The 20,524-nt window shown below is 42.5% G+C and overlaps 1 protein-coding gene across 1 annotated transcript; it reads right to left on the bottom strand.

Annotated features, from left to right (window-relative positions):
• Positions 1–1,661: 1,661 nt before the first annotated feature.
• Positions 1,662–14,902, bottom strand: znf652 (zinc finger protein 652). Its single transcript, XM_072442896.1, has 5 exons — positions 13,561–14,902; positions 12,278–12,425; positions 9,573–9,688; positions 5,914–6,058; positions 1,662–2,785 (listed from the first exon to the last, which is right to left on the bottom strand). The coding sequence occupies exons 1-5, from the start codon at positions 14,542–14,544 to the stop codon at positions 2,205–2,207; spliced, it is 1,974 nt and encodes a 657-aa protein (XP_072298997.1). The 5' UTR covers positions 14,545–14,902; the 3' UTR covers positions 1,662–2,204.
• Between the last annotated feature and the right edge of the window lie 5,622 nt (positions 14,903–20,524).

Here is a 20,524-nt window from a genome sequence, read left to right as displayed (position 1 = left end):
GCTCTGAAAATCTCCACATGGCAGCTCTCGGTTTAAACCCAGTGTCAAAAAGAAAGGTGCTAAAATTACAGTAACGCACGTGGCAAATACACAGTATTCCATTTTAAACTTGCATTATGCTGAAACCTTTCTGGTCGTGGGTTTGCTGCCTACTTGTCGAGATTTTAATAGAGATTTGGTCTACTCATGAATGATATGGTTATTATTATATATATATATATATATATTTTTTCAAATCATAGAGTCCAAGCCCGTCGGTAAAAAGAAAAAACAGAGTTTGGAGCAGATTTTGGAGGAAGAAATTGGGATATTTTATGTGAAATGGCAGTTTCTGTTCATCAAATAAATACTGAGAGCCATTTTATTTGCAAAAAAAAAAAAAAAAAAACATCAATAATGATCAATGAGGAACAAAAAAAAAAGTGATTATTTTTCCACATTAGAGGAACATTCCAGGTAAAGCAGTAACACCCTCGATCAGAAAAGTTACAGAGTGCACCTTTAAGATAACTCATTTTACGTAGGCAGGTGATCTTTTGCATGATTGGCGTTTATCTTTTTAATTTTTTTTTGCCGCCGTCCTCCGACCAAACGTTCTCCTCCTTTCCTTGCCTTAACAAACATCCACCCTTTTCGCCATGCAACCGCACACGGCTCCACAATGCATCTGTCAGTCCCTCCCTTCCCTGCGCCTCACCCACGCAGAGGTAAAGTGCAGAGAATACACGCAAAAAAAAGAGAAAAAAAAAGGCTTTTCAAATTATATACAAAGACATAAGATCCATGTGGCAAAATGTTAGCTAAAGCACAGCAGTGAACCTGGAGGAACGGTTAAGACGCCCTCTGACGTGGCAGGGGTAATTGCAGGGCTTGAATTCAAAACGGGGACAGGCTAAACGACAGAGATTAGCCACACTAACTAACACTGTGGTAGCGAGAACGTCTGTGTTAAACTTACTACTTTTACTCATTAGATAATTCCGCGTTGTATATCTTAACGGGGTACAATGTAAAAAAAGAAAGCAGCTCGTTTTGGGTGCAAGCGAGCGCACACCTCCGCTGTCAAAGTCGAAACTTGAATCGACGCCAATCCTTCCAAATAACGATGACATTTTTCTAATGTCGTTTCTTACCAATATTACACATTTCCTCATCTAAAAGTGGCACGACTTACTACTGCGTCTCGTCCTAACGCTACCGATGCTAATTGCGTCATAGCTAGTAACAGTATAGCTAAACTAAGAGAGCATAAACTTCTAATGACCCGTCAGTCATTCCTGTGTAGTCGACATTCAATGAGTTTAGACATGTGGGATTAGAAAGTGGAATGATGGGTTAAACCTGTGGTGATGGAGGGCCCAGGTGTGGATGACCTTTGACATTGAACCCGTATTGTTGAACAGCAGCAGAGGAGGTGGTAGATCCTGATGAGACCAGCGTTTGGCCCGTCACAGTGGCAGTAGTGTCCTGTTAAACGCACGCGCTTTGACCCACAGTAAGAAAAGCTGAGGTTGCACTGAACTGAACCAGTGACAGTGGCAGTTTTGTGTTGTGTGTGAGGGCCTCGGGCGTAACCTGCAGAACACGGATTGGGTAAGAACATGAATCTCAAAATGCCTGTGAAAGCGCGCCTGGCCAACGCCCTCGGTTTGACTGAAGACAACATTTTATGACACTTTGCTGCAGGAAATGAAATAAAAGGAAAAAACATGGAATGAACAGCACCATTAACTTTGATGTAAATCTCACTTTGGTCGAGATTCACAGAACGTTTACAAAACGGTTTCCTATGTCCTCGTCCCACTGTAACCCATGGTCACTGCTGCGGTCTCTGAGGGAAAGCTTTGCTCCAGGACAGAGAAGGTTCAGGTGGAACCAGAAAAACATTCATTAAACATTTGTCCCAAAGCCCTGCACTACATCCACGAGGAGCTGAGTATTGCTGAGGGAGGACCAGCCCATAAAGCCCACGCTCTGACCAATGTGCAACTGAAGGTCACTTCAACATGAAGAGAACTGAGCCGTGAAGTCTGTAATGTCAATGCACGCCAGCAGCTTTGGAGGAAAAGAGATGCTCAATACCCATCGACTGCACATGACTGAGAGATGAAGTCTACAGAGGACTGTGGGCATTCTAAGAAATAAATCAAGAGGTTGTAGCCGTTTGAAGAGGTTCCTATTCTTGAAGAGGGGAGAAGCGGGGCTCAGTGGTGCTGGGGGGCCTTTTCTGTGGGGCCCATGTGGTGCAGGTAACTGTCCTCATGGCCACAGTGGTTCAGGCCCTCGCTCTTGAACAGGGCGGGTGCAGGGGGCAGGGCTGACACAAGGGGTACAGTGAGGAGGTGGGGCGGGTTAGCGAGGTGCTGCTGGGCCGTGGGGGGGTGAGGATGGTGGTGAGAGGGGGCTGAGGGGAGCTGTACATGAGAGTATGTGTGTCCCACAGGTGCCCTCTGAGACAGGGCTGCTGCTGAGGCGCTGAGGCCCATGGGAGCAGAGGCAGAGATCGGGGTCGGGGCAGGGGTCGAGGGTCCGGGGCTGGAGGCTGTGGAGAAAGTGTTGGCAAAGACACGCACGGGGATAGGGGGACCACTCTGCAGCACCATGGGCGTGGTGACCCGGAAGCACTTTTCCTTGTGAGCTTTGAGCATGTTGGAGAAGCGGAAGCGCTGGCCGCACACCTCGCAGGGGTACGGCTTCTCGCCCGTGTGGGTGCGACGGTGCCGCTTCATGTTGGGACGACTCGTGAAGCTCTTCCCGCAGATCTCACAGATGAACGGCTTCTCTCCTGCGCACAAAATATACGATATATATTTCAAAAACATTTAAAGTGGCACTTTGAGTTGCACTTTTAGAGTTCTACTTCTGCATTTTGCCCCCAAACACAGACAGTTCTTTTCAACACAAGTTGCCATCTCGAGTTGGAGGTCTCTGCTGCCAGCCCACCCACTCAGCAGGGAACCATTACAATTCACACTTGGAGGAGCGCAGACGTGAAACTGAACAACAGTAGCTGCGTTGGATTGCCGCTCTCATTAACCTCCCTCCATGGAGCCTTCCAATGTGCGGCTCCCACCCACACAGTCAGCTATTAACATGCTGCTCAAGGGCCCTCCAAATGCCTCACTGTGGCATATGACGCGTGAACCCATCCGCCATCAAAAAGGTGACAGCGAATGTGCTAATCTGCTTCTGTTACGTTAGCCTTTTGGAAAGTCTTCTGGGAAAGCGGACATGTTAGGAGTTAAATAAGGGCGCTGCACAATAGGGCGTGTCCCGCTCCTGCGCTGGGCTAAATTAGTGTCTAACTTTGGGGAAAAAGAGAGGGCAGAATAATTACATATCACAAATAGAATAGTGGCAGTGCACCCGCCCACAGCCGCCATAGAAATACAGAGAGAGACACACAGGACACAGAGCCAAGTTTAGCCTTGGAAATAGCAGTGCAGCAGCGAAACATGTGTCTAACTATTCATTACGAACCACAATATATGCAGAGTCTTTGAAGCGGCTCCGCCCTCTCATTACTGAACTGGGCGAAGTCTCCGAGTGTGCGTTACTGTAATGTTCACTGCGGGTCGCTTTCCTTTTTAGGGAGCTGCTGGAGACGAGCTGACTCCAAGTCTAAAGTACCAACGCTGAACATGACTTTTCTGCAGCCACATGCTTTTTTTTGCCTCTTTGGTAGAATGTAGTCCCGGTGCTGCCCGGTCTGGCCTCCTGCTGGTGCCAGAGTCAGGACTAAACATGGACCGGCCTCCTGCTGGTGCCAGAGTCAGGACTAAACATGGACCAGCCTCCTGCTGGTGCCAGTCAGGACTAAACATGGACCGGCCTCCTGCTGGTGCTCAGAGTCAGGACTAAACATGAACCGGCCTCCTGCTGGTGCCAGAGTCAGGACTAAACATGGACCGGCCTCCTGCTGGTGCCAGAGTCAGGACTAAACATGGACCGGCCTCCTGCTGGTGCCAGAGTCAGGACTAAACATGGACCGGCCTCCTGCTGGTGCCAGAGTCAGGACTAAACATGGACCGGCCTCCTGCTGGTGCCAGAGTCAGGACTAAACATGGACCGGCCTCCTGCTGGTGCCAGAGTCAGGACTAAACATGGACCAGCCTCCTGCTGGTGCCAGAGTCAGGACTAAACATGGACCGGCCTCCTGCTGGTGCTAGAGTCAGGACTAAACATGGACCGGCCTCCTGCTGGTGCTAGAGTCAGGACTAAACATGGACCGGCCTCCTGCTGGGCTCCAAAAGAGTTTTATTCAGCTGTGAATATAAGTTTATCTGCAATTCTCCTGCTTTCATTTATGACACTATTGCTGAAATGAAATCACCTTTAGTTAATATGTAGAGCTGAACTTAAACCTAGTCTACGACTGTGTCACTTAAGCTAAGTTAAACATTACTTTGTCTTACTGTACTACCACATTAAACTCAAAGTCCCCAGTCCTTGATGCATTAGGAGCTATAACACAAGTAAATAAACACAAACCATGAGAGGAACTGTATCCGATTTCCTATTGTGAAATGTTAGTGTTGTTCCCTTTTATCCGAGCAAGAACTTTAGCCCTGGTTAAACTTTAGCAGGTTCTGAGCTGAGCCTGAATATGCAAATATATGTACGTAATGTACAACTGGAACGTTTGGTACGGACCAGGAGGCTTTGTTTTAAAGATCACACGCATAGGTAATATTTGGTGCATACTTCATAACTGTTCCCAGAATCTCAGATCTCAATATTGTCAAATTCTCTGTGGCATTTTACAACACAAATAATTGTTTGGAAAAAGTTAAATATTCAAGATTTTTTTTTCTTTCAGTGCTGAATTGAGCTGCATAATAGGCTCACACGTCAGTCACATGGTTAAGTTCCTCGCTGTAGTCATAAAGCGTGCTCTGACAGCGCTGGGGAACACTTTTATAGCGTACGTGAGAGTTAAAGCCGCGCATCATAAAAAACGACTTCCTCCTCTCACTCGGCATGGGACATGAGTCTGAGGACTACGAAAAGTCTGAGGAATAAAGTCTGGCGGTAATGCAACAATTGGATGCCAACCGCCATAAAACAACAACAACAACAACAACAACAACAACAAGAGCTCAAGTAAGATTGGGCACAAATGTCGAATTATCTCATGATATTGTTTCCATATCTTTACATTTGGCGCAAAATAACAGTTAAGCAGTGGTTAGTTATGTTTTGAGAAGTTGTAGTTTAAAACAAGCAGTTCAACAACAACAACTTGTGAGCACTGGTTGTACATGTACAGCACTGCACCTGGATTGATTGATTGTATTTCTTATTATTATGTGTGATTTTTAACCCTAACGTCAGCTCAAATCAGGGAACTTGGGCATATTTACATTGCTTGATTTTAATAAATTTGCAATGTTCCTTATAAATAAAAACAATTAAATGAAATGAAAGGAAATGAGAAAATAAATAAATAATAATAATCATTTTGGTAGTGAGTAAGTAAATATATGGCCTAGAAATATATATATATTAATAATAATAATAATAATTTTGGAAAGTAAATATATGGCCTACATTGAAATACTGTTTTTTGGGGGTTTATTTTCCTTTTTGTCCGTTTTTCTTCTGATGTATCAATTTATTTAGTCCGTAATTGTTTTTTTATTGAGTTTTTGCGTGCGAATGTGAGGTGGAGGTTGGGGTATATTTGTCTATTTTTATGACTGTATTGTTATGATAATTTTTGTAATATTTTATTGTTAATAAAAATAATCTGGCCTTTCACGGACTCGATCTCGCGCTTCTTCTCGTGGCGTGGCAAATGTGACTCGCTCCATCCTTACCCTCCACAGTTGGGCGATCAGACCCCTGGTCCTGCTTTGCACGCCCCCCGCCCGCCCGGCTCGCACAAAACACAAGCTCCTGCAGTAAAAGTACCTGTGTGCGTTTTCATGTGCTCGTCGAAATACTGCTTCATGTTGAAGTCTTTGCCGCACCACTGGCACATGAACTGCTTGTGTCCGATGTGGATGCTCATGTGAGAGCGCAGCTGGTATTTGTACTGGAAACGCTCGTCGCAGTTCTGCACGGAAACAGAAAACATGGCAGAGAAATGTAACACCGCATTCATGTCACTGCCGAGATAAAGGCAAAATCCTCAGCTAAAAAGGCCTTTGTAGTCAACACAAATGAGGCTTGTATGCTGAAGGCGGCGTTTTCAAATATGCAATACACTTAAACACAGCTAAAAATTAAACAATGAATGAAAAAAAAACGTTGTACTTTTTCCACATTTTACTATTATTCTCAAAAGTTGTCAAATGTAGGTCTAGAAACGTAATGTATTTTCCAGACTATAAGTTGCACCGTTTTTCATGGTTATGGCCGGCGTGCGACTTATACTTATATACTTATACACCAGAGCGACTTATATGTGATATTATCTGTTATTTCACACTTGCAACCGCATTTCATACTCCAGTGCGACTTATATATGCTTTTTTTCTTTATTATTATGCATTTTTTGGCTGGTGCGACTTATACTCCAGAACCTACGGTAGATACAGAAGATTCAGAATCGTTAAAATGTTCATCATATTAAACTATACTATACATTAAACTATGGTGACGCGTATTTGATTTCATTAAGAGGGTGTTTTTACATTTTCTCATATGAAAAATGTACATTAAAATGCCAATGTGTATATGCCCAGGACATATACACATTACTATAGTGCCCCATGTACACACTTTATCAGATAAATCGCTTTGTTTTGTGTTTAGTTAAACTTTGAAGACAGGAAAGTACTCAGACTAAGGATAACTTGGTCTGAGTACTTTCCCCACAGGATAACGGTCTACAGCACCACACGCCAAAATGAGATATTTATATCCTCAATGACACAATGTAATGTATGGATCTGCAAATACACAGGTATGCAGTACAGAGCCCGCGTAGACCCATACCTAACCACATGGTAAAGTACAGGAGGACTTCACATATTTTGGTAGAACTGCTCCACCCAAATACACATGTTCTCTGTGCGTAATAAGAGGGTTAGCTTAGCTTCTTTAGGCGGAGAAGACCTACAGCAAAGTGAGCTAAAATTAAACTTAAAGAGGAAATTAGAAACAATGTGATACGCTTACAATGTAAATAGATATTAAGCTTGTTTGGAACTGTGCGTTTTAAGGTTTATCATAACTTTAGAGGTAAGTATTGGCACATACAGGATAAACATTTAAATATTTTACTTTCATTATAGGTTATGGAAGGTTGGCAACAAAGTCAATTAAGATGACTAAATTGAGTAATCAATTTAAATGAGTAAATTGATCTCAGTATCATACATGTACCGTATTTTCTGGACTATAAGTCGCACCAGCCAAAACATGCATAATAGAGAAGAGAAAAACATGTATAAGTCGCACTGGAGTATGAAATGTGGTTGCAAGTGTGAAAATAACAAATAATATCACATATAAGTCGCTCCGCAGTGTAAGTATAAGTATATAAGTATAAATATAAGTATAAGTATAAGCCGGCCAAAACTATGAAAAAACTTTATTTATCGTATTTTCCAATTTATAGTCTTGAAAAAACGGTAATGGTAAAAGGCCTATAGCTGTGTCATCTCAAAGTCACTCACCAAAACAATGTTTGCTCAAGAAATAGCAGGAAGTGGATAAAACAGTCCGTGAGTACATGTTATGACCAAACGGAGAGCAAATATGACGTGCGAGAGCGAAAAGGCAGCGTTGACCAGAGGAATGTGGAGGAGCTGTCACGTAAGAATGTCTACACTCCCGTTTGTCTGTAGGAGTCACTCCGGTTTCAGCAACGTGTGAACAAAACCTCGTCTGCTCCTGCATCTGGTCAACAACTCCACGTCAGCGTTTCTGGAGAGAGGGTCTGCCACCTGCACGTCTCTATGCAGATGCTATAGCTTTGCCTTTGACCCCAGAAAAGTGACGTACAAAATAAGTAGCGGTAAAAAAAAGGAAGATAACATGACATACTTGACATTTCTATCTCGGCGTCGTAATCAGCCAAAGGTCTAATCTGCCCGGATGCTGTTTGACTCTGATGTCGACAACGTGGTTGAGCTGAGAATGCTGGTTTAAAAATGCCTGTTTTAAGCATAAACTCCATTCTTAGGGTTGGGCAGGATTAAACTAGACAACATGACTGATTTTTGTACCGATTCATTTGCTGTAACCACATTCAAATCAGTCTGTATGACGGCTTCTTCACAATACACTCACTGCGGTTATATGTGCACTCAAACTCTGAATATTACCAGCTTTATATGGAGTTGTGAGATTATTGAAATGACCAAATCTGATGAGAGTAATCTGATTTCTTTCCAATCACGGTCGCTCAGATGACTTTTTATCAGATTTTGAGGTCGGCATGTCTTTTATAAAGTCTTTAAAAAGGTGCAAAAGGTGTACAAAATGTATCAAAACAATAACACATCCACTTTTTAACACTGGAGGGCATCTTTTTTGTGCACTTCTCTACATCACCATTTGGGGCCACTGTTCTATTTTCCTTTGAACGGTCCAAAGATCTTCTCTGTATGATAATGAGGGATCCACCCATACCACCGTGCGGCCCTTAGTAAGTAATGGCTCCTCCTGTGAACTCTGACAGGAGCCTGCAGTATTATTAGTACCGTATTTTCCGGACTTTTTTCAGTTTGGCCGGGGTGCAATTTATACTCCAGAGAGACTTATATGTGATATGTGAAGAGGGCGCTCTAGGCTCTAAGCGACGCAGAAGAAGAATCAGCACTTCCTCTACCTCCAGAGTTTGTGGAGTTGTTTAGAAGTGACACAGAGGAAGAAGAATTCAATGGATTTAGTGATTTGGGGTAAAACTGATGCTTTGGTAAACTTGTTAGCATGTTCTTTATGCTATAGTTATCTGAATAACTGTTAATATGTTACGTTAACATACCAGACACTTACCACAGTTCTGTCTGTGCCTCATGTAGCTGAAGGTGTTAGCGTTAGCATACGTACACCTATTCACCATGTTCATTTTAGCAAATAAATTCCCCCCCAAAAATGCGACTTATACTCCAGTGCGACTTGTATATGTTTTTTTCTTCTCTTTTATGCATTTACGCGACTTATAGTCCGGAAAACAAGGTATTATTAGTTTATTTGGTGGGGACAGTGCATATTAATGAACACGAGTAAGTCTACAGGTGACAAAAGCATCAGGCCAAAACTAACGATTGTTTTTCTAATTGATCAAACTATCAAACTGTATGGGTTGCAAAAGGCCTTACTAAATAAATTGAATATCTCAATAATACATTGTCCGTCCAAAAAAAGAAGTCGCCACAGAATATAAAGTGGCACACGCTCTAATATTTGGGAGGACCTTTAGCCTTTAGCTTTGATCACGGCAAACATTCGCTGGAACAGAACATCCCAAAAACTCTCAAATGGGGTTTTGTAAAGCGAATGCCATTGTATAAACATTTTAACTATCACCATTGTTAAACGTCTGACTCCGGCTCAGACAAACGGCAAAAGCAAATGAGGAAAATACGCCGATTTTTCAGACGGCGTGGGCGCTTTACCTCGCAGCGAAAAGGCTTCTCTCCCGAGTGCTGCAGCGAGTGAACCTTCAGGGACATGCTGCGTTTGAAGGACTTCCCGCAGGTCTCGCAGGTGAAGGGCATGTCCTTTGTGTGGGCTGAGACGGAACAAACAAACAGGCATTTATAGACAGACACTGCAGGCTCGAGCGGCAGAACAGTCGTTACGAACAATTAAAAAAAACACACTCATCCATCTGTAGTGCGACCGTGTTCATCGTTGTTCTTATGCAGAAAAATAAACCTGGAGATGTTTGTGTTGTGATGATTTAGTCTCTGAATATTACACTTTTTTAAAAATGATTTTAACTAGTCAAGCCTTTACCGTATTGTCCGGACTATAAGTCGCACCTTTTTTCATAGTTTGAGCCGGGGTGCGACTTATACTTATATTTGTACTTATATTCCGGAGCGACTTATGTGTGATATTATTTGTTATTTTCACACTTGCAACCGCATTTCATACTCCAGTGCGACTTGTATATGTTTTTTTCTTCTCTAATATGCATTTTTTGGCTGCTGCGACTTATACTCCAATGCGACTTACAGTCCGGAAAATACGGTATTTCTTTTGTACATTGGGGCGTTTCGTACATATTAAACAAACAAAAGTTGAAATATGGCGCCTGAAGGCTTCTACACAGGGAATATTTACTACTAATGTGTATTTTTTTTATTTGATAGTTCCACTGTCTTTGTATAGAAGAGTCTGTACAGTCCAGAAAACGATTTGTTGTTGCCGCTTTAATCTTCGTTGACAATTAGTAACTGTATTGTCTTTCGTAGCCATGTAACGTTTTGGGTGCTGCTCGTCGCCGTGGAGATGTTATCGCTTTCAGACATAACTTTGGACTTATGCTATGGTAATGCTTTGAACTAGGTCTGCGTGATATTAGAAAAGACTGCGGCGGTATCATTATTATTGCAATGATTTAACAGTTTTATTCAAATTAAAACGTACATGCCTAAATGTACCTAGACTAAACCAAGATTAAATCAATAAATAATAATAAATTTAGTTTGTTTGGACATATTGCACAGCGCTACTTTTAAACATGAAAAAACATGAATTAATAATTGCTGTAGACCAATGTTTATTTTTGTAATACTGCGTGGAAGACTGAACTCATTCCCATCCCTGGGCTTTACAGTGATGGAAAATCTTATCCCGTTGCCATAGCAATTAAGAATTCAATCTAAACTAAATATGTCTTTTGAATGGGGGGAAAAGTACTGAAATGTTACCTACAAACAAGAAGCTGAAACGTGCGGATCAAAGTGACAACACAGACATGTAAATAATGAAGATGAAGATGAAGATGAAGACGATCAAGAAGAAGATGAAGACGATCAAGAAGAAGATGAAGACGATCAAGAAGAAGAAGAAGAAGAAGAAGAAGAAGAAGAAGAAGAAGAAGACGAAGAAGACGAAGAAGACGAAGAAGACGAAGAAGACGATCAAGAAGAAGAAGAAGAAGAAGAAGAAGAAGAAGAAGAAGAAGAAGAAGAAGAAGAAGAAGAAGAAGAAGAAGAAGAAGAAGAAGAAGATCAAGAAGAAGAAGACCAAGAAGAAGAAGATCAAGAAGAAGAAGATCAAGAAGAAGAAGAAGAAAATCAAGAAGAAGAAAATCAAGAAAAAGAAGAAGATCAAGAAGAAGAAGATCAAGCAGAAGACGATCAAGAAGAAGAAGAAGAAAATCAAGAAGAAGAAAATCAAGCAGAAGACGATCAAGAAGAAGAAGAAGAAGAAGATCAAGAAGAAGAAGATCAAGAAGAAGAAGATCAAGAAGAAGAAGAAGAAAATCAAGAAGAAGAAAATCAAGAAAAAGAAGAAGAAGATCAAGAAGAAGAAGAGTTCAGTTTGCCGTTAGTCCGGGAAGCAGCGGCTCTGTGTTTATGGACGTCTATGCCCGACAGTCAGTGTTTACATTTGCTGATGGGAAATGGTTTGCAGAGTGATTCCAAGTACGTGTGGCCCGACATTGAAAAATATATGACTTTTAATTACTCCTATATTGATATTATTGCGATTATTTGACACAGTAATTTACAAATACAGTGCCTTTCAAAAATTTAATATGATAAAGTTTGATCATGTCATTCATTATTCCTCCTAAAAGCGAGTTTTAAGCATCCTATTGGTCTGGTTGCCGGTGTAATGTGTGAACTGATACAAAAATATTATAAAGAAGGTGAGAGCACTTTTCTGATGTTCGCTGCCTTTGAATGTTTAGTGGACAGATCTACCTGATTATTTTTATGTATTCTTATCTGTGTATTTTATATTTTCTTTGCAGTGCTTTATTGTACTTACGCAAACTCTTTAAAAGTCTAACCAATAAAATAAATAAAATAAATAAAATAAATAAAATAAATAGATAGGAATAAAATAATTAGATACGAATAAAATAATTAGTACAGATAAAATAATTAGGTACAAATGCCTTTTTTTAAAAACACACATTTCATTTTAAAAACAAGTCACCTTCTGTGTGTTCACCTTCTGAGCACCTTGGTGTTAATGCAATATATTTAGTTATTGCATTGACTATTGCATTAGCCAATGTTCCAACATATTGTTCAACCCCAATTCTAAACGTAATGTATTCTGCACAACTGTAACTACAACTAATGAATAATATCAAATCAGCAATATAAAAACCAATGTGGGCCTCGACAACACTTACCGACCATGTGCTTTCGAACATGGGCCATTGTGTAAAACTTCTTCTCACAAATTTCACAGGAGAACTTCTTTTCTGCGTAACCATGGACGATCTTGATGTGTTCGTGAAGTGACCACAGCTTCTTAAACGACTTGTTACAGGAGACGCACTGCAAAACAAAATCATGTATGGGTTTGTCTCATTTTACATGGGAACATAGCTTTTGTCTTAGCATTGTGCAACACCTCCCTCTGCTGGACTTCACAATAACACCGACTCGCACTTTTGTATTTTCAAGTGAAATTTGAGTGAATATTGTGTATAGGCCACATAACACGTCATACTGGACAACTTAATTAGGAGGAAGACTGCTGCAATATTTATGTAGGGAATTTTCTTATTATTAACAAAAATATATAAAAGAAACTGGAATTGAGCTAATGATTGACATATATAGATAAGATATATCTTTAAATCAAGTCTTTATAACAAACAATATTGAAGGACTCATGAAAGAGCCAAAAGTAAAAACCAGAATGCCCCAGAGGCTGAATAATTTGCACACTGCAGTCATAATCTCTGACTCAAGTATTTGTAGATAATGAGATTCAACTCATAAAATCTCAGTGCCATCTAAATCTCTGTGAAATCTGTGATCATGAGTGCAGCGAATCACAGTCAAATCAAAGAAAATACCATGGAAACTCTGACAAAACAAACAAATGTTTCCTGGAATCAATCTTTTTCAAAGCAAATTACATTTTACACAGTCACGGACTGTTCTATGAAACTGATGTGGAGCAAAGTAAACGTACAATTTTATTGATAGTTTCCCAGCTTTGTTCTACCAAAATGACCATCAAATGGAATTAAAACAATCAAGTTGGACGTGATTGGCAATTTCTACAAACAGAATGTTTTAAGAGATCGTTTGTACAGAGGCTGTGTCAAACCTGAGCACTAGTGCCAGTATTTCAGTATCCATTACCATGTATGCATGAAGTTCTCCTGACCAGAGGCGGCTAGAACTTATATTTACCGTACTTGAATAAGTTTAATAAAAAATGGTACTTCTTTGGAGTAGTTTTCAGACTGAATACTTTTACTTTGGCGAGAGTAATATTTCTCTTATATCTCCACACTGTGAGTAAGTCTACAAGTGACAGCTTAGTTGAGTAATAGTTTTGGCAAATACTTTTTGACTTACTTTACTCGAGCGTACCCTTGAGTTTTTAAGACTTTTTATTTTATTTCCTCTTTATAGTGACTCTTTCACGGGAGGAGGGATGCACGTGTGTGTTCACCTGAATGTTCCTCTCACAGTCGGTCTGCTGGTGCAGCGCCAGCTCGCTCTCCAGGACAAACTTCTTGCCGCACTTGTCGCAGATCTGCATGCGTCTGTGCGTCACGTTCATGTGCTTCTCCAGGTACCAGCGCGTGTTGAAGACCCGCGGGCACTTCTCGCACGCCAGCATCTCCTTCTCCTCCGCCTCCGCCTTCCCCCCCGCGGACGCCCCGGTGGACTGGTGCCCGCTTCGGCCCAGTCTCCTCTTGCCCTTGGGCGCCTCCGCGTGCTTGCGGCGCCCCCTTGTGTTCACTCCCGCCGTGTCGACAACGGCGGACGGGCTCAGAGCAGTCCGCAAGCTTTTCCTGCTCGTCGGACTGTCGCCGTCGTCCGCGCGAGCTCGTTTGGACCGCGTCGTCCGACTTTCCAGCTCAACGTCGTCGTCGTCCTCCTCGTCCGATTCTTCGCTCTCTTCCTCTTCTCCGTCCTCCTCTTCCTCATCCTCCTCCTCCTCTTCCTCCTCCTCCTCCTCCTCCTCGTCGTTCAACTCAATGTCCGAGTCCTCTGTCTTATTATCGCCTTTGGAAACGTGCAGCGTCTGGTTGTTCAGGTTGACCTCCACGATTATTTGCTCACGCTTGAACCCGCTCTCGTCGCCGTCTTCTTCCTCCTCTTCCTCCTCTTCGTCGTCCGTTTCTTCGGACGACCCGTCATCGCCCGCTCCCCGCTTCCCCGCACCTTCTTGCCCGGCCTCCCTGAAATACTGCTGAGGATTGCCGACGTTTTGATCGCCCGCGGACGCCTTTGCCGACATCTTGGTGTCCACGAGCACCGGGTAATGCATTTCACCCACTTCGCATTTATAAACTTTACCGGCCAAGTCTAAATCAGAGTTTGCCGTCGGGTGAAAGTAGGTTCCGGACACCTGCGCCCTGTGCCCTTCCTCGTGGGACATCCCGCTAAGGACGGAAACCTCTTCTTTGACGTTTTGGCAGGATTTCATGGATAGAGACACGGCTACTGGCGGCGGGGGCAATGTGCGGTGAGAACGCAACTTGTTTCGACGCCTATATGACCTATTTATTGCAAAAAAAAGTTGATATAACAAAAACGCCGCACCAATCCTCACCCTCCTTCTACTGAACGAAAAAAAAACCTCAGAAGAAGGGGATGAGGCGGGCTAAAAGTCAACCCGATTCAAAGAGCGCGTCCATGCTGCTCGGGTCAGTGAATTGTAAAGACATACAATTTCTTCCGTACAAGTTTGGTCCTCGGGGTTAAAAAGGAGCAAGAAAAAGCGCTTGGACTTTTCCGCAGAGCATCTGAAAAGCGATTCGTCTCGGGAGTCGTTTCGAGAAGCCGGCGGCGGCGGCTCGCGAGGTCCGGCGGCGCTGCGGGTAAAGACGAGCCGGGATTCACGTGGACGTGATCCGAGCCGCCGCGAGTCTTGCTTGCGGAGCCATTTGCGGCGCGGTGCCTAGAAATGAGAGAAAACACACGCATGTAAATGTAGGCCTAAGAAATTCGCTCGGCGCGCTCTCTTTCACTGAACTGAAACGAACTGTAACGTTTTTTTTTCCAAACGCGGCACCGAGCTTGACCACAACTGACTGAAAAACCACAAATCCAAGCGCACAATGCTTTAAACGTTAAAGGTTCTACGAAAAACCCATTCATTAATTTGCAATAGAACACGATCGGATCGAAAAAGCAATCGACATCATTCGAAAATGCATCATTTTTAGACGTATAATTTAGATACGCACCCGTGTAGTGAACCGACATGGCACTGATTAGCTTGTTGAAAACGATACTAAAATTGTGCGCACACCGCCCATTGATGTTGTGAGCAGAAGATAACCACAACTTGAGAGCTTCAGAGTTAAAACCACCACAGGAAACTGTACTTTAGACGAGAGGCGCACCTGCAACGTGTTTTTTCAAATATTGTAATTTCATCTTGTTTAGTTTTACACTGCAATACGAACGAGCTTGAGTGCCCGTGTTCCCGTTGTGTTACTCTTGGCGCAGTTTTGGTACATATTAACAGCTTGTTGACCTCAAAGCGTTTCACTTGAATAAACAGTAACGGACGAAAAAACAGACGCAGAAAGAATGTCATTTTTACAAGGTATTATTAGAATTCCGTGCATAATCATCGAAGGATCATCTACAAAGAAAGTTAAACGGTACAATTTAGTGCTGCAGAACAATAATCGAGAAGAGAGAATTTTATTTGAAGACTAGGGATGTCAAGATTATTAGGTTAATCGGTTATCGGGATTATTTAGGTCACAATATAACCGTAAAGACAAAAACAAAACAAAAAAAACACAATGACATTTTTGGAGGAAAAATGCCACAATTTTCAAACTAAATTAGGTCTTTTTTAGTTAAAAAAAAGAAAGAAATGTGATGGTTTAGAACCCTTTCCTCAAAAAAGTAAACCTAAATAAAGTAAAGTGCTTTTATTTTATTTGTTATTTCTTTATTTTATTGAAAAATCTTGGCGTTTATGTCAAATGACTCATTCAGAAAGTTTGATTTCATAAAGCATATTGAGGCGCGGCCATGTGTTGAGAAATTGTTGGTCGTGATGTTAATACTTGTTAATAATCATTAAACCGCAATGTTTACTCGCAATAATCGTTACACTAAAATGTGAAATCGTGACATCCCTATTTATTACTTATCAAAAAGTAGATCTACACAAAATTAAATTATGCCATAACAACCAGGACCTGGTCTTTTTTTTCATAGATTTTTGACATTTTCAAAAGGTCACATTTCTCTGCGATATCGAGATCCACATTATTCAGGAAGTTGTCATGGACACAGCTGTTAATCGTGGCCCTTTTTTCGGTTGCATCATTTTGCATAGGGCTCGACAGCAAATAAGTTATTCATAGACAGAGCCATTTTCAAGCCATCCAGAGAAAATGTGCAGTGTTGACGTGTTGGTGCACGACACTGAACCTTTGGCACAAATCAACCTTCTTTATCGAATACTTTAACAGTGACTTGACTATAGTTCTCCATCCAAATGTACAGACGTCCCGCTTCAACACAATGACTAAAAAAAACACGCTGTAGAGAGATTTTTTGGGGGGAAATATCGCAATTTTACGATTAATCACGTTTATCAACAAAAAGAAAGAAAACGTTGATATTGTATTTTTGTTTTATGTTCAAAAAGGAAAATGTCAATTAGAACAATTAACCGGCCTTCCATTTAGTAATGCAGATATTGAAAATAAAAAATGATGGCCACAAATGGGTTGAATAATATAATAATTCCGTACGATCAAAGGATTACTTACTTACTCTCCGTTCTTTCGCCCGCAGAGCCTTTCTCAGCTCCTTTAGCCTTTCTCAGCTCCTTTAGCCTGAATCATGTTGCAGAAGGAGTTCCTGTTTGTAAAGGCCTTTAATAACCAAGTTGAAAGATGGCATGAATAATAAGCAAATATTATGTTGGTTTAGTGGTTTGTTGTAACTGTGTACACTTAGCTGCCTCTTGGCCAGGGCTGCCGTGTAAAAGAGGTTTTTGATCCAATTGGGACCCTCCTGGTTATATAAATACAATGCTCTTTTAAGTATTATATCAGTTATTAGTGAGATAATCTCCATGGTAATGCTCGGGGGCGGGCTTCAGTCACTTTCCTTTGGCTCACGTCAATAACAAACAGTTTTGTGACGAATAAAAACGGCGTTAAAAAGGTAGGATTGCACTCTGGCACTACCTGTCTCCTCCTCTTTACTGAGCAAAACAAAGCAAATCAAATGTGGAATATGTCTTATGTGTTTAATGGCGAAATGTCGCAGAGGTTTGTATTGAAGAGTATCGATACATCGTTACACCCATCAAAAAAAAAAACTTGATTCCAACTTTCATCTTTTTTTTCCCTACACGCCGTAGCACATTTAATTCAAGGTTTCCTCAGTCGAGTTCTTGACAGCTTTTTGGCTGGAGTTAGTCAGCAGCAACTGAGACATTTGCATCAACACCTCGTGGAATTTCGTGTAAGCCAAGACGATTCCTGCAGCTCAACTCAAATTTGGCTGCGCTTGCATTCGCTCTCACCTACAGTCGACTGATCCTTTGGGAGAATTTGGACGGCTTTGGGAGCGCAGGGGAGCGCCGGCCGTGCGCTGACGGGCCAACTCAAAACCCCCGCCTCGAACACAAAGAGCCACGGATTATGGCAGCAGAAAAAAAAAAAAAAAACGCATCTCGCCGGAAACTTAACGTACAGGATTTCGGCTGGCGGCGTTCAGAGTTAAGAGGATGTCTTTTTCTAAGCGCCAGATGAACTGTCATAACAAGCGAAGCGACTCAAACGAAGCAATTGCGCGCTTATGCAACTGGAATTGAGCGTTAGTCATTTCAGCCGGTCGTTCACTACAAACAGACGCTTTGATGTGGTGTGCGACTTCTCGATGTCGCTCGCAATTAGTCAACACGGTCGCCTCCCCGATACGGTTCGGAGGTTAAACGTGTCGAGGCGGCGATAGTTTCGGATCTGCTTTTTTAACGCTTTGAATAGATTTGAACAATGAACTTTTAACCTCAACGTAAAAACAGTACATTTGGATTAGGGAGTTTTAATAATGCTGTAATAATGACTCATTGAATTGAACACAGTCAGTAATGTATTGGTCAAAATCGTGACTTGTGATTGAATGAGTAAGAAATTGCAGGAGTGGGTGGACAAAAAGTAGACTATCGAGTACAATAAAAGGATTTAAAAGTAGCGGATTAAAACAAAAAAAGATAAAAAAGGATATTTCTGCACTGTTTATGGGTACAATTCTTCTCCGGTCACGTTTTGTGCAGTAATTGAATCTTAACCAGGCCATTTTTCATACACGTTTTACCACATTTCTCACATTTTTCAATTTGAATTCAATTTATTTTAACATTAACAGTTGCCTCTGAGGGCGACAGTGAAAAATGAATCAAGCAATGTCTGTGGTAGCGAGGATGATTTCTGAAGCATATCGTCTGAATAACGTCATCAGGAACGTGTTTATATTGTGGTTTGTTTAAAAGAAAGGAAAGGAAGTGATTCACAGATAAGGTGAAGATTGCAAAAACCCATTTCGTACATTGACCAGAACAGATATGGGCGCTTAAGATTTGAATGACACAGGTAAAGAGCATCACGCCAAAACAGAAGAGTCAGAACTGAACTGGGTGAAGCTGGAATACTGCATCGTGCTATTCAAATCCATAGTCTCCAGTCTAGACTTTAATGAGCTTTCCCTCTTGCAGCTCGAGCACTGTGGCAGGGTTCACATTCCTGAGTCCGTCCGCTCTCATAAGACCTTCACCAGCCCTCTGTGTGGTGCACTGCAGGGGAACCCCGGATCTGATGCTGCTCTCTGGCCCCGGGGCCCGCAGATGGGTCATGGAGATACAAGCTGGGGGTTTTCACTTCAGTGCAAATCTGAGGTTCATTAAAAGAGTTTGATTTGACATCTAAAGACAGGTCTCGTTCTCACCAAAACTGTTCCCTCTGTGTGTTTATCCAAGTGTCCGCTCCACAGTGGACATAAGCCTCATGAGCTTTAGGCTATGGTTTATTATTGGGTTGTGTAAAGTTAAAGGTAATGCACAAGGTAAAAGTATTTGTTTTAGCAGGATCTGTCTGTAGATTTGCATCACTGTTGACACTAGTGCATGATGCTTCAGGGCAGTCCAGGTCCTAGGCCCAGGTTAAGATGAGATGATGAAGCTCAGAAAGGGTTAAACAAAAAGGCAACATTGAGAAGCTCAGTGCAGACCAGGCCAAGTTTGGCTACTTAGCGTTAGCTTGTGTGGCCAAAGCCCGTAGGTCGGCTTTAACCTGCACATGAGGCTAACTTGGCTACATTAGCTCAAGGTGCAGCTTTTATATCATTTAGCCCAGCTAAAGTATCAGTGCACTGAGGACATTCAAATGTCGTGCACATTGTCCTGGAGCGTGAGGACAGAGACTGTCCAAATGCACAGGACACAGACTGAAGCACACTTGCACTTTTCAGCCCAAAACCGCCCAGATTCTGGGCTAACCAGTTAGCTTAATGCTAGCACAGACGTCTGCTTCGTAACATTCATGAAACTTTGTGTCAGATTAAGGATTTGAATTGACAGTCTACGAATTCAATTGCGTCCAAAATGAAGGGTAGACGGAGTCCATTTTGACAGTTTTGGGAGAAAACAGCGGTGTTCAAACAAACACAGACTGTTTCTGTGGAAAAGCTCAAACTGGACACAAAGTCCGAGCTCAAACAGCGCAGACAGTGTCTGATGCCAGCAGCACGTCTCACAGCGGGGTCTGGCAGGTGTGTCACACGTGTACAGGCACATTTCAGTCCTTTACTCTTGTTTTGATGGAGGCAGACGGCTTACCTCAGTCTGGAAACCTTCTTCCTTTGGCGTCAGAGTTGCACAGATTCAGTCTCTGCGCACTTCTTGTGGTTACTCTACAGCTGCGGATGTGTTCAGTCTTATCACTTTCCTTTGTGTCAAACGTAGAGCATTATTCTATAATAAATCCACAGCGCGGGCCCCTGGCTCCTACTACGTGGCCCAGCCAAGCTCGGCGCGTCCCCCGCGTCCCGCGCTCATGCCGCGGTGTGCAGGCGCAGCGCAGCGCGTCCGCTCCGCAAGTGTGCGCACATGGGCCATCCTCAAACTCATGAGCCATCCTCACACTCACGTGCCATCCTCAAACTCATGAGCCATCCTCACACTCACGTGCCATCCTCAAACTCATGAGCCATCCTCACACTCACGTGCCATCCTCAAACTCATGAGCCATCCTCACACTCACGTGCCATCCTCAAACTCATGAGCCATCCTCACACTCACGTGCCATCCTCAAACTCATGAGCCATCCTCACACTCACGTGCCATCCTCAAACTCATGAGCCATCCTCACACTCAGGAGCCATCCTCACACTCAGGAGCCATCCTCAAACTCACGAGCCATCCTCAC

This window comes from Eucyclogobius newberryi, unplaced genomic scaffold, assembly GCF_026437365.1.
Source record: "Eucyclogobius newberryi isolate DKJ021-1_F unplaced genomic scaffold, fEucNew1.0.hap1 SCAF_13, whole genome shotgun sequence".
In the NCBI taxonomy this organism is placed as follows: domain Eukaryota; kingdom Metazoa; phylum Chordata; class Actinopteri; order Gobiiformes; family Gobiidae; genus Eucyclogobius; species Eucyclogobius newberryi.
This window is presented reverse-complemented; position numbering and strand designations above follow the sequence as displayed.

Bases quoted from the DNA above. Each gene is read 5' to 3' on its own strand.
- znf652 (XM_072442896.1), bottom strand. From the start codon at position 14,544: ATGAAATCCTGCCAAAACGTCAAAGAAGAGGTTTCCGTCCTTAGCGGG. The intron at 12,426-13,560 runs GTGAACACACAC...TTTGTTTTGCAG, and splicing joins ACTGTGAGAGGAACATTCAG to TGCGTCTCCTGTAACAAGTC. The intron at 9,689-12,277 runs GTAAGTGTTGTC...GTTCCGTCTCAG, and splicing joins TGTTCGAAAGCACATGGTCG to CCCACACAAAGGACATGCCC.